The sequence below is a fragment of the Sapajus apella genome, unplaced genomic scaffold, assembly GCF_009761245.1.
Source record: "Sapajus apella isolate SASKATOON/1434 unplaced genomic scaffold, GSC_monkey_1.0 scaffold46, whole genome shotgun sequence".
Classification (NCBI taxonomy): domain Eukaryota; kingdom Metazoa; phylum Chordata; class Mammalia; order Primates; family Cebidae; genus Sapajus; species Sapajus apella.
Window position 1 is genome coordinate 6,403,484 of NW_022436986.1, and position 13,709 is coordinate 6,417,192.

Genomic DNA, 13,709 nt, shown 5'->3' on the forward strand with positions numbered 1-13,709 from the left:
TCCAGGTTTTCAAACACCGCATGTTCTCACTCGTAAGTGGGTGTGGAACAATGAGCACACATGGACACAGGGAGGGGAACATTACACACTGGGGTCTGTTGAGGGGTGGGGAGCTGGGGGAGGGATGGCAGTTGGTGCGGAGATTGGGGAGGGATAACATTAGGAGAAATACCTAATGTAGATGATGGCGGGAAGGGATGCAGCAAACCACCTTGGCAAGTGTATACCTATGTAACAATCTTGCAAGATCTGCACATGTACCCCAGAACTTAAAGCAAAATTAAAAAAACAATACACACACACACACACACACACACACACAAAAGAACTCCAGGTTTTGTCGGGTTACAATTAGGTGAAGCAACAGTGCTAAAAATTGCATTCTGGAGTAATAGTGGATGTAATTTGGACTAATCTTACTACTGGGAAAATTAGAAAAACCAGAGTAATAATAATAATAAAACACCTTTTGAAAGCATCCAAGAGTTTAAAAAAAAAAAATAGGAAAGAAATTATGGGCCAAGACTGGAATGGAAGGAAACCCAGAACATTAAGCATGGCATTTGAAGCTGCTTTTCTCCTAGACCATCTGTCTTTCCAGAAAAGGCAACTGATAGTGCTCAATCCCACTGATCATCAGGGAAATACAAATTAAAACCACAATGAGACTCTACTACACATACACCAAAATAGATTAAAAATGTAAATGGCTGATGTCAAATGTCAGTAAGAATGTGGAGCAATGTGAACTTTGATACACTACTGGTAGGAATGTAAACTGCTAAAACCATTTTGGAAAAACTGATATCATCCACTAAAGTTGAATGTATATATGCCCTATGACTCAGCAATTCTATTCATAGGTATATATATCAAGTAGAAATCTGTGCATATATTCACCAAAAGACATATATAAGAATGTTCATAGCAGCATTATTCACAGTAGTCAAAAACTGGAAGCAGTCTAAATGTCCACCAACAGTAGATTGGATATATTGTGTTATATTTATATAACGGAATTATATTCAGCATGAAAATGAATGAACTACAGCTTCATGCAATATGAATGAATTCCATAAATATAAAGTTGAGTGAAAGAAGCCAGGAACAAACGGCATGATTCCATTTCAGTTTCAAAAACAGGAAAAACTTCAGATAGCCCTATTCAAAATAGCTATGGTGATTAAGAAGATGGTAAATGGGGTAATGATTGAGAAGACAAGGGGTTTGGAAATATTTTATTTCTTGACCTATCTCAGGGATTGGCAAATTACAGCCATGCGTCAAATCTGACTTGCTGCCTGATTCTGTTTGGTCCACAAGCTAAAAATGGCCTTTACTTTTTTTATTTTTTTTTTGAGACGGAGTCTCACTCTGTTGTCCAGAGTGCAGTTACTGGAGTGCAGTGGCAGATCCCAGCTCACTGCAACCTCCACCACCTGGACTCAAGTCATTCTCCTGTCTCAGCCTCCCGAGTAGCTGGGATTACAGGCACCCGCCACCATGCTAGCTAATTTTGTATTTTTAGTAGAGATGGGGTTTCACCATGTTAGCCAGGCTGATCTTGAACTCCCAGCCTCAGGTGACCCACCTTCCTGGGCCTCCCAAAGTGCTAGGATGGCAGGTGTGAGCCACAGCATAGGGTTTTTTACATTTTTAAATAATTGGGAAAAAATTTTAATATTTCATGTGAAAATTATGTGTCCAGAAATAAAGCTTTATTGAAACACAGCCACATTCATTTGTTTACATATTGTCTTAAGGTTACTTTTGTGTCACAACTGCAAAGCTGAGTAGCTGCAACAGAGATTATATGAACTACAAAGCCTATCATACAACAAACCTGGTCCTTTGCTGAAAAAAATTGTCCACCCTCTCTCTGCCTTAGTTTGGGCTGCTATATTAAAGTACCATAAACTGGGTAGCTTATAAATAACAGAAATTCGTTTCTCATCCTTCTGGAGGCTGGAAGTCCAAAATAAGGGTGCCAGCATGGTCAGTTCTAATGAGGGCTGTCTTCCAGGTTGCAGACTGCCTGCTTCTCATTGTATCCTCACATGGTAGAAAGAGAGCTACAGAACTCTCTGAGGTCTCTTTTATGAGGTCACTAACACCATTCATGAGAAGTCCATCTCATGAATGGAGGATTCATTCCCTAATACTATCACACTGGGGATTACGATCTCAACATATGAATATTCAGACAAACAAATATTTGGTCCACCACCCTAAATAGTGATTATATGGATATGTTTACTCTGTGATAATTTTGGGAGGTCAGATATTTCAACTGTGATTTATACACTTCCAATTCTTTGAAATGTATATGCATACATATACATTTTACAAAGTTTTTAAAAACTTGCATTCTTAGGCCATTGGTTTAAAAAAAAAAGACCTGAAATTGAATATATGTCTAACAAAGTAAAGAAAGGAGAGAGGTCCTTACAGACATAACTCTTTATACTTGTTCCTCTAGCCTCTCAGGTTTTGGAGTTTTGTTTTTGTGGGAGTTGTACAAATTTTGATGGGCTTGATTTCAGATACATGGATGACTGAAGTCAGTTACATGATCACTGATAACCGCTTTCATTAAAGACAACATAACTGCTTTACAAAAAAAACAGAAAAATCTTTTAGTGCCAAAGGATTATTCATTGTATACAAATAATTCCAACTAAAATCAGCAAAGCATTGCTCCTAAAGCAGCGGTCCCCAACCTTTTTGGCACCAAAGACTGGTTTCATGGAAGACAATTTTTCCACCAATTGGGGTGGGGGAATAGTTTGATTTTGGGATCAAACTATTCCACCTCAGATCATCAGGCATTAGTTAGATTCTCATAAGGAACATGCAACCTAGATCCCTCCATGTGCAGTTCACAACAGGGTTCACACTCGTATAGGAATCTAACGCTGCTGCTAATCTGACAGGAGGCAGAGCTCAGGCCATAATGCTCTCTCACTGGGCAGCCCTGTTCTAGCAGGCCATGGACTGGTACTGGTCCGCCGCCCAGGGACTGAGGACCCTTGTTCTAAAGGACATCCACCTAAACAGAATCCTCAACCAACAGCTGGGCATCAGAATCACCTGAAAGGCATTTTCAAACTCATTTTCAAGGCTGTAGTGAACTACTGCTATTAGTGAAAATATAACAAAGGGGTTCTGGGACAGCAAAGGTAAAGAATCACTGGCTTATATTACAGAAATAGCTATGATATAGTTATATTCACTATTTGATTCTTACAACTGATAACTGTTAACACAGTAAGACAGGTGGAGGAAGCTCGTGATTTCGGACATTTAAAGTAATAATACACAGTAGAAAGCCCATACCTCTCCATTTTCAAATGTTATTTCTCGGACAAGAGGAACACATTTATCTTGAATCCAATTGTAAGTCACATCAAAATTTGTCATAGCTCCCAAGTACACCATATCCGGAGCAGAATGCTATTACAAAACAGGAAAAAAAAATTAACCTGTGCTGGCAAAAGTACATTGTATTTATTTTTCTTTAAAGCAGGTCTCACTCTGTCACCCAGGCTGGAGTAGTGACACGATCATGTCTCACTGCAGCCGTGACCTCCCAGGCTCAAGCAATTCTCCTACCTCAGCCTCCAGAGTAGCTGGGACTACAAGTGTGTGCCACTACGCCAAGCTAATTATTTTATTTTATGCAGAGATGGGGTCTTGTTATGTTGCTCAGGCTAAAAAGTACATTCTTAAAACCATCCATGAACCCAGAAAATCTACTGGTGATACAGAAGAATCATAAATTATAGAACTTCCAAGAAAGCGAATCATAGGTGGTAAAAGGCAGATAATTCTGTGATTACCAGGGAGATAAAAATCCAACCTGTGACACCCAAGCCTATTGCTTTTCCTTGGATATAGGTCAATTAACTCTTTATCAGTATCTTCATCAAAGGCAGGAAGGCAATTGCAATGAAGAATTCTCCAAATGAATTAATTTAGCTCCTCCTTAGAGCTGAAAAATTCTTCTTTTAGAAGAAACTATGAATAGTGAAAAGGCCTTGAAAAATGCAAGATGCTATATGAATGTAAGGCAAGACTTATTACTTTTATTACCTACATATCTTGTTCCACATTAACTCAAAATCATTATGAAGTGTCTCAAATGATAACAATAATAGCTAATATTATTGAGTAAACTTAATGTGTCTAAGCATGGTTGTAAGCATTTTACATGTGTTGATGCATTTAATCCTCCCAGCATCCCTATAAAGCAGGTACTATTATTATCATCCCACTTTTACTAATTAGGAAAGTGAAGCACAGGGAAGTGAAGAAACTTTCCCAGAGTAACATACCTAAGAAGGTGGCACATTTGATGTTCAAATCCAGTCTGATGCCACCAGAACCCATCCTCTGAACAACCACACTACATTGGGAGATATGTACTGGATTGACAATCTAGAGATGATGATACTAAGGTAAGCTACTTAAAGAAATGCACTTGCAAAAAATATAGGCAAACACCTAGGTGAATTCAAAGTAGGATATTTTCTAAGCAAGAAATTCATTTATCTGACTGCATAAAAATTCAAAATCTCAGTGTCAAAACCCCATAAACATTCAAATGAAAACTACTAATTTAAAAAAATCTATAAATTTCCATTTTTTTTTGTATGTAAAAAAAAATTGCAATGGCAGACCCTTGGTGAATTTGGGATAACACATACTATGACTTTTGCCTCTTATTTATGGCTACCATCACCTGTTAGGGCCTAAGGAGCTACTTAAAACTTCTTACCCCACAGGTTCAAAACAACTTAGCTATTCCTTATTATCTGGAAGGTACCTAGTAAATTTATACCCCAGAAGATTTGGGAGTTTGGCTTGTACAATATAGGTAGAAGTGACGATCACGGACAACTGGAGCATTTTTAAAATTTGGCTCCCAAACTGAATACCAGAAAGGTAGAAAAGGCCTGAGAGTCAGGGGATCCCTATACCAGCTCTGACACTCTAATGCCTGTGTGACTTTAGACTTCTGTGGTCCCATCTTCATTCTGAAGGGTTTAGATTAGCATAAGATGATGCTTCAAAGGTACTTTCAATTCTAAAGTTCTATGATTCTGTGAACATTAACACATTTAAAACATGTTATACATGTATTTAAATTATATCTTATCATACACATTAAGAAATAGCAACTTACCCCTGGTGGTTTGTAGATTATGTTGTCTCCACTGTATCTTTCTGGCTTTGAAACATCCCTATAGGAAAGGAGAAATAGTAATAAATCTGAATGACAGAATTTTGCAATGTATGAATTACAGACAAATATATACTTATCAATAATCTTTCCTATTGTAAGACTATGCAATACGAAGAAAAGCAAACATTTAAAGAAAATCTTTAAAATGAGGCAGACTTTTTAAAGGAAAATGTTAGTTAGTTGTTTTTGTGTTCTGTATCAGTTTAGATTGGAAGTTTTAGCACTAAAAGTTTGTTTTTGACCCCAGGCTGTTTTCTAGCAACTAGGGATCAAGATCATTGGTTTGGTCACATGGACTAATTAAAAAAAAAAAAAAAAAAAAAAAAAAAAAAGGAAATAACCCACATCACTCAAATATAGTTCCATAAGTTGCTCAGGCTAAAAAGTACATTCTTAAAACCATCCATGAACCCAGAAAATCTACTGGTGATACAAAAGAATCATAAATAATAGATAATTTTTTACATAAATCAAGTAATTTTTTGTTTATTTGTCAATTGTTATTTCCTAAACCTAGTACAGTATCTGGCACATAACAGCTGCTCAATAAACATTTTTAGAATGACTACTACAACAGATTATTTTTGTAATCAATTATTTTTAGATTAATTGAACACTGATTTATCTCCAGTTTCTAACTAGAGTAGTCCAGGAGATGGGGGAAGGGGTGCTAACCTAGATTGATGACAGAAACAGAAAGAATATGTTCCATTAATTAATTAATTAATTCATTAACTATTTACTCTGTGTTTCCTTTGACCAGGTATGGTGTTGGCATTGAGTAAACAGGAGTGAACAAAACTAACAAAACTCTCTCTCTCATGGAGTTTACATTTTGGTGAGTAAAGACAGACTAAGAAGTAGATATATTTATCTTGGGTGGTTACAAAAAAGTACTATGAAGAAAAAGTGGAATAAGTAGATAAAGAATGACAAATTAAATGATGGTAGTGCTACTTTATATAAGGTTATCAGGCAAGGACTTTCTGATGAGATGACACCTGGGAGAAGCACTTCCAGATACAGGAACAGTAAGGTCAAAGGCTCTGGTGCAGAAGTGTGTTTGCAGCATTTAATAAATATGGGTTGAGCACAGTGGTTCATGCCTGTAATCCCAGCAGTTTTAGAGGCAGATACAGGAGGATCACTTGAGGCCAGGAGTTCAAGACCATCCTGGGCAACACAGTGAGACCTCTTTGCTTAAAAAACAAAAAATAAGAAACTGATAATGCACACAATACAATATACAAACAAAATCTTTAAAAAGCATTAGAGCAAGGACAAACAATAAAGGTCAAAAAATGGAGGATATGCTGTGCCACAAATCTGGGCTCTACTCAAGATGGCAACTACAATTGAGCCTAACAGTCATGACCCAATGAAAAGAGAAATAATACTGCATGGAAGTCAAAGGATGGTTGAGATAACCTCCAATGAGGAGAGAGGGTCAAGAACAGAGCCACAAAAATGACTGCATCTTGAGAAAAAAAAAAAAGGAGATAAAGTCAGAGAATTCAGACAGGAAAGGAGCAAACAAGGGGTTCAAATGTAAGTGTTGACACAGCAAAAAATGGAAAAGGTAGTTGATTATCATACCCTTCAGAGGAATTGAAAAGTATTAAGATGTTTAAAAGGCCACTTGATTTGGTAATTAAGAAGTCATTTTGTGACTGTGTAGAGACAAGTTTCATTAGAGCAACGGAGGGTGAAAGTCAGCTTCCAAAAGGTTAAGGTTTTTTACTGATTAGAGTTTGAGAAAATCAAAGTAGCCAGGCATAAACTAATCTTTGGGAAAAAAAAAGAATTGAAAGAAAAATGAGATTATAGCTTAAGAGATAGAAGAAGCAGGTCAGAAAAGAAAGAAACATGTTATCAGAAAAGGAAAGCAGTTCGTGAAAAGGGTCAGGTTGAAAACATAAGAAAGCAGGAACAACTGATGTATCAAAGCTCCAGAGGAGTTTGAAAGGACAGTTACAAGGACACCAGTGAAGAGGTTAGACTTAGAAAGAATTGTTCCTCTGAGACAGGGAAGGTGTAAGAAAATGTGGTGGAGAAACGGAGATGAATGAAGACGATAAAACTCATGCTTAACAAGAAAAACGGTATGTTGTTTCAGTGTGGTAACCCCACAGATTAGCATATTGCCTGACAAAGGATAAGTGTTAAGAAATTAGTTGAATAAAAGCATGAATGAGTTAATGGTTAACTTGTCCATTTTTTCCCTCTTACTCACATTCTGAAATAGATAATACTATAGAAAGAACAGACTTTTAAACCCTTAAAAAGAATTCAGAGACAGGTATAAAGACCGCTTGGTCATTTTAAAAGGACAGAGAGTATAATCCTAGCACTTTAGGAGGCCGAGGCAGGCGGACTGCCTGAGCTCAGGAGTTCAAGACCAGCCTGGGCAACACGGTGAAACCCCGTCTCTACTAAAAATAAAAAAATTGGCTGGGTGTGGTGGCGCATGCCTGTAGTCCCAGCTACTTGGGAGGATGAGGCAGGAGAATCGCTTGTTGCCCAGAATCCAAAAAAAAAAAAAGGACTGAGATCATCTTTGGAGAGATCATCTTCAGAAAATGACCAAATAAAACAGGAATTTAACTTGTCAGCCAAACCAACCCATTAACACACTTTTAAGATACTTACCCAAATGCAGAAAGAAAGGCACAGTCATCATGCAAAATATTCGCTACTCGTTCAAAAACTCTATAGTTGTCCGAGTCCTTTTGCTCAAAATATCCAATGATATTTCTTTTGCCCCGCTGTAAAAGAAAGTATCTAATTTTGCAAACATATAGTTTCATAAACATGTTATTTCATTTACCCCTTATCTTAGTACCTAAATAGATCAAATTATTGTTCAAATGAAGTATGACTATAAATGCATAGTTTTTATTTTATTTTTTTGTTTTGTTTCTTTGGCTATTTAGTTTTCAAAACCTAGTCCAAAACGATTAAAGATTATATTGGGTTGAAAACAATCTTAACTGTAATAAATATAATTATAAATATTTCCTTCTTGCATTTTAAATTTTTAAGAAATAGAGAACTAGTTGATTAGTGACAATCTTTTCCTAAGTAAGAATACTAATTCTAAAATGTGTTAAAACAATGTATAAATCGTAACTTGTGACTCTCAGAGAGACTTCTCCATGGCCTCTCACACTCCTACCCATCTTACTGGGTATACTAAAAAAAGGCGAGACCCTGACTAACTACTCTCTATCCAGGCCATTTCTCAGAGTTGTGCTTGCAGCAAGCAACACTGAGATATGAGGTAATGCCTTCTGACAGGACAAACAGCAGGGTTACTGCTTGCTCTGAAACAGTGAGTTCCCTAAACCCAGTGTCTCTCTCCTGTGACATTACCTGCATGTGCAGTGGGTTATGTGTTGCCTCCATAGGATGTGGAAGGCAAGGAAACAAATGCAAACATGCTCACACTGCTTGCTGTGATGTGGGTAATAAAGTCTTTTGTCTCTGATCCAGGAGTCTCATGTCTTCTAATAGAATCCATGTAATGGTAATCGGTTCGCTTAGCTTGCAAGTAGGGTAAAATCAAATCTCAAACCTGACACTGCTGATTGATGACTGTGTTAGTCACCAATGACAGTGACAATTAGTAACCAACACAATTGTTTTTGCTTTTGTTGTTGCTTGTTATCTTTAAAACACTACCTAGTGTACAAAGAAAGGAGTGTGCTAAACTAATTATTAAGAAGCTATTTTAGAGGACATTAAAACTTTAGAAAGAGCTAATACAAGAGTGATTACAGGAGATACCTTGAAGGTCTCCACAAGAAAAATACAGAAGCTGTGGTTGTATATGCTTGACTTTAACTTCCATTTCTTTATAATTGAGGCTTTCCTTTGTGCTCAATTAATTCAAATTAATACAACTTTACTGTATGCAGTATCTTTTATCCAGAAGTTCAGTATAACATAAGCATTTCTCTTGAGATTAATTCAAAAACATTCAACTCATTATGTATGTCAAATCCATTAAAATAAACTATAGGAGAATGTCCAGATTTTTTGTTTGCATTAGAATGTTTACATTAATTAATCAGGCAATGTTCATTTAATCTAGCAAAAGTTACAACTTACATCAAGAGTGGTGATTTCTGCTAAGTCCCGAATTTCTTGAATGGGGTCACTTTTTTGTTGCCTGATGTAATCTGCCAGTGCTTTCACTGATCGCTGACCTCTATATTCTCTCTTCATCATCATCCCATTACGAAACAATTTGAGGGTTGGGTATTTGCTTATCCTGTATCTCTGGGCTATGTCAGCTAAAAGAATGAAAAAAGTTATTTACCTTCATATATAGTCCGGGTGAGCCCATTAGCCTAACAGCCAAAAAATCTTACAATTGCTTAGTGAGAACTTTTTGTTTCAAGTCATTGTTTTTCAATGAGAGAGAGAAAAAAATAATAATAATCATGACTTGAGTTTACATTAGTTAAGAGACCAGAGTCTGGACTGGGTTTAAATCCTAATTTGTGACTTACTGGCCATGTGAACATGTAAATTGCATAAACTCTCCATGCCTTCGTTTCTCATCTATTACATAAGAATAATCATTTCTACCACATAAGATTGTCTTAAGCATTAAATTAAGTAATACAACGCATGCCACAGTAAGCATGGCACATGAATAATGACTATAAAAAGCAGCAATAATAATAATGCCTTATGGGGTTCAACAGACATTAAAATACATGACAGCAGCATATGAACTGGGGAGGGGAGGTAAGCAGAAGATGAATTACATTCTAAAGTCTTTGCATGGTCCAGGAAGAGACAGGCAAAAGTACTTACAATATTTTGATAAGTCAAGGTTGTACTTTATTCTCTCTAGTATAAGCAATCAAAAATACTAAAAGCATATTAGAGGTTAAAATGGAATATGAGCTATCAGAAGGGAGGCTGGAGAAAAGATTATATAACATTCTGGCAAACTAAGTCTAAATAACACTTTGGCATACTCCATGTGGATTTATAAAGTAGAAATCATGATTGATTACTAAAATTATTTAAACAGAAGACAAATATGAATAAACAATGGAAACAACTGGTCATATTGAGATTGAGAAGAATGCTTTATTCCTCAAATCATAGAAATCTGAAATAAGACATTTTAATTTATACATAATTAACACAGACAATAATCTGCTTTAGGAGTTGGTACTTCCTTGAAGCAGATGAATAATAGATACATACCAACTATAAGCCCTTTTTCAACCTGATAAATTACAAGGAGAGACTATGTCTTTGGGGTGTTATAAAGATGATGGTTCCTATTACCTAAGCAAGGATTTAATGAGATTAAATTGGTACTACAAATTGAGAAATGAGAGAATGGTACCATAAACAAGCAGCAGCCTTTTAAACAAAATAGAGACACCTGAAATAAGGCAAAAAGACTTGTGGTTGTCCTACTTACAATGATGAATAACCTGAGAAATCATTTAAAAAGAAACCTTGATTTTTTTTTCTTTAAGGCAAGGTCTTGCTCTGTCAGCCAGGCTGGAGTGCAACAGCACCAATCAGAGCTCACTGCAGCCTTAACTTCCTGGACTTAAGCAATCCTCCCACTTCAGCCTCCAGAGTAGCTCAGGCAACATGTGTATGCCACCACGCCTGGCTAATCTTAAATTTTTTTTTTTTTTTTTTGTAGAGATGAGATCTCACTATGTTGCCCAGGTCAGTCATGAATTCCTGAACTCAACCTATCCTCCTGTCTCAGCCTCCCAAAGCTGGGATTACAGCTGTGAGCCACTGTGTCTAGCCATAAAATGAATTTTGGCATGATGTATAAACAAAAAGTTTTTAAAAATTAGATCAAATAGCTCTACTGGCCAACACTACAGGTTGTAGCCTTGAGAATGGAAAATGCCTTTTTAAAAGTTACTATTTTGGCTGAGCCCAGAGGCTCATGCCTGTACTCCCAGCACTTTGTAAGGTGGAGGCAAGTGGATCACTTGAGGTCAGGAGTTTATGAAACCAGCCTGGCCAACATGGCAAGACCATGTCTCTACTAAAAATACAAAAATGAGCCAGGTCTGGTGCACATGCCTGTAATCCCAGCTATACCTGGTGGCTGAGGCATAAGAATCTCTTGAACCTGGGAGGCGGAGGTGCAGTGAACCAAGATTGTGCCACTACACTCTAGCCTGGGTGACAGAGTAAGACCCTGCCTCAAAAAAAAAAATAAATAAATAAATTACTATTTCTCCAAATGTCCATCAATAGTAGACTGGCTGAATAAAGGATGGCACCCATAAAATGAAGTACTAGGCTGTAATATAAAAGAATAAAAAACATCTCTGTATGCTGCTAAGGAGCAATCTTCAAGATATACTTAAGTTAAAAAAAAAAAAAAAAAGGCCAGGTGCAGAAGAGTATGTACAGGTCGAATATTTTGTATAAGAAATATGAAGAAGAAACTTGGAGAAGAAATATAAATACATACATATATACATGCACACATATTTACATGTCTATATATGCTTGCTTATATAGTTGTCTCTCCCTTACCTACCAAAAAAAAAAAAAACACCAATGGGAGAAAATGGTAGGTGGAGAGGTCAGGTATGAATTCCCTGACAATACTTTGCTTTTACAGTTTTGACTTTGGCACCATGGAAATGTTTAACATTAAAACAAAACAAAATTAAAAAAAATATTTAATACTGGCATTGTTATTCTGAAATTAATAAATACACGTGTATTACAGATAAGGCACTTGAGTAATCATGTTAATGCCATTAAGAATCAAGACCTTTTGAATTAATTGCTTTAATTTTCCAGGGCTAAAAAAAAAAAGACTTTTAGCATAAGGAAAAAATATATAAAACTGAGATAATTAAGTAAAAACCCTATAATAATTTGAATTGAAAGTACTTGCATGACCTCATGTTTTTCTCTTTCAAAAAATACACTTCTAAGCTCATTCCACTGATAGCTACTATCAGTAAGTTAGTGCCATTAAGTTTGAAGATTTATATAAAATGAAAGAATTCCCATGAAAATATAACTTATCAAAACTGACACTAGAAGACATGGAAGATATAAATGGCCCTAAAATTATTGCCAGGTACAGTGTCACACACCCATAGCTCTGGCTATGCATAAGACCGAGGCAGGAGGACTGCTTGAGCCCAGGAGTTCAAGACTAGACTGGGCAACACAGCAAGACTCCATCTAAAAAAAAATCCTAAAATTCTTAAGGAACCCAAATCTAATTCAAAGCCTTTCCACAAAGAAAACTCCATTCCTGGACATCTTCACCAGTAAGTTCTACCAAACATTTAAGGAGCCAATAATGGCAATTTTATACAAACTATCCCAGAGACTACAAAAAGAGGGAACACTTCCCAACTAGTTTTCGAGGCCAACATAATCTTTATGGGAATCCTGACAAGAAAATTATGAGAAAAAAAAGTATGTGTTAATCTTACTCAAGAACATAGATGTAAAACTTGAATAGAAATATTAACAAACTTAGTACTACAAACAAAGGATAATACATCACAATAAAGCTAGATTTAGTCTAGCACTTCAGTTTAAATATTTGAAAACCAATTAATGTACATCACAACACTGACAGAATGAAAGAAAAAAATATAATACCTCCCCCAAAAGCAGAAAAACATTTGATATCCATTCATGCTTAAACACTCGTAGCAAATTAAGAACAGAACTTCTGAAAAAAGGATATTTAAATAAACAAATACCAAACAACTGAATGGTGATATACTAAAAGCTTTCATGCTAAGATCAAAAAACAAAAAAGATGTCTGCTATCCCTTCTATTTAACACTGATTTGGAGTTCTTGGTCAAAATAACAAGAAAAAGACTGGAAAGGAAGAAATGTCATTATTTGCAGATGATTTTATTGAGTTCACAGAAAACATAAAAGGGAACCTACAAATGGATTTCCACTTTCAAACAGGATGTCGTGGGTAGGAGAAATGTATTGTTCCTACTGCAACAACTAAAAAAACCTTTGTATCTTATTTTTAAGATATCAGAAATCATGAAAGCAATGAAGACTAAAGGAACTGACATTCCAGGAAGGGAAGAACCAATCCTAGGGTAAGCAAAAATCACTGACCATTTTCTTTCCTATAGGTTTCCTGTGTAATTCGTTTTGGAAAATAATTCTGCAGTTGCAGATTCAGGGCTGAGAATTATACCTGCATAGGCAAGACAAATGTCTCCAGGGGACATTTGCTGAGTGCTGGGGTGATATAGGAACCTGGGGAATTGGTTCACAAAGATGAAAAATCTCATATGGCCTCATGGTACTTAGGAGACAATGATGTCTACTTTGGAAAGGGCCTGTAACCCTGTATCAAGACCATGTGCAGCCAAGACATTCGCCAGATTTTGAAGCCACATAGGCCAGGAAGCATCTAGACATTAAAAAAAAAAAAAAAAAAAAAAAAAAAAAAA

General features: G+C 36.2%; 1 protein-coding gene and 1 long non-coding RNA gene across 2 annotated transcripts in view; one reads left to right on the top strand and one right to left on the bottom strand.

The window, feature by feature from the left end:
* Window positions 1–13,709, bottom strand: part of ERP44 (endoplasmic reticulum protein 44) — a 95,606-nt gene that overhangs the window by 23,748 nt on the left and 58,149 nt on the right. Inside the window, exons 5-8 of the mRNA XM_032240198.1 lie at window positions 9,356–9,540; window positions 7,895–8,010; window positions 5,186–5,243; window positions 3,337–3,453 (exon numbers count right to left, since the gene is read on the bottom strand). Of these exons, the coding sequence (XP_032096089.1) occupies window positions 3,337–3,453; window positions 5,186–5,243; window positions 7,895–8,010; window positions 9,356–9,540 (476 nt within the window). The remainder of the gene's footprint in view (window positions 1–3,336; window positions 3,454–5,185; window positions 5,244–7,894; window positions 8,011–9,355; window positions 9,541–13,709) is intronic.
* On the top strand, window positions 3,989–13,592 carry LOC116524769. Its single transcript, XR_004257481.1, has 3 exons — window positions 3,989–4,457; window positions 6,009–6,083; window positions 13,279–13,592. It is a non-coding gene; the product is annotated as an uncharacterized LOC116524769 (long non-coding RNA).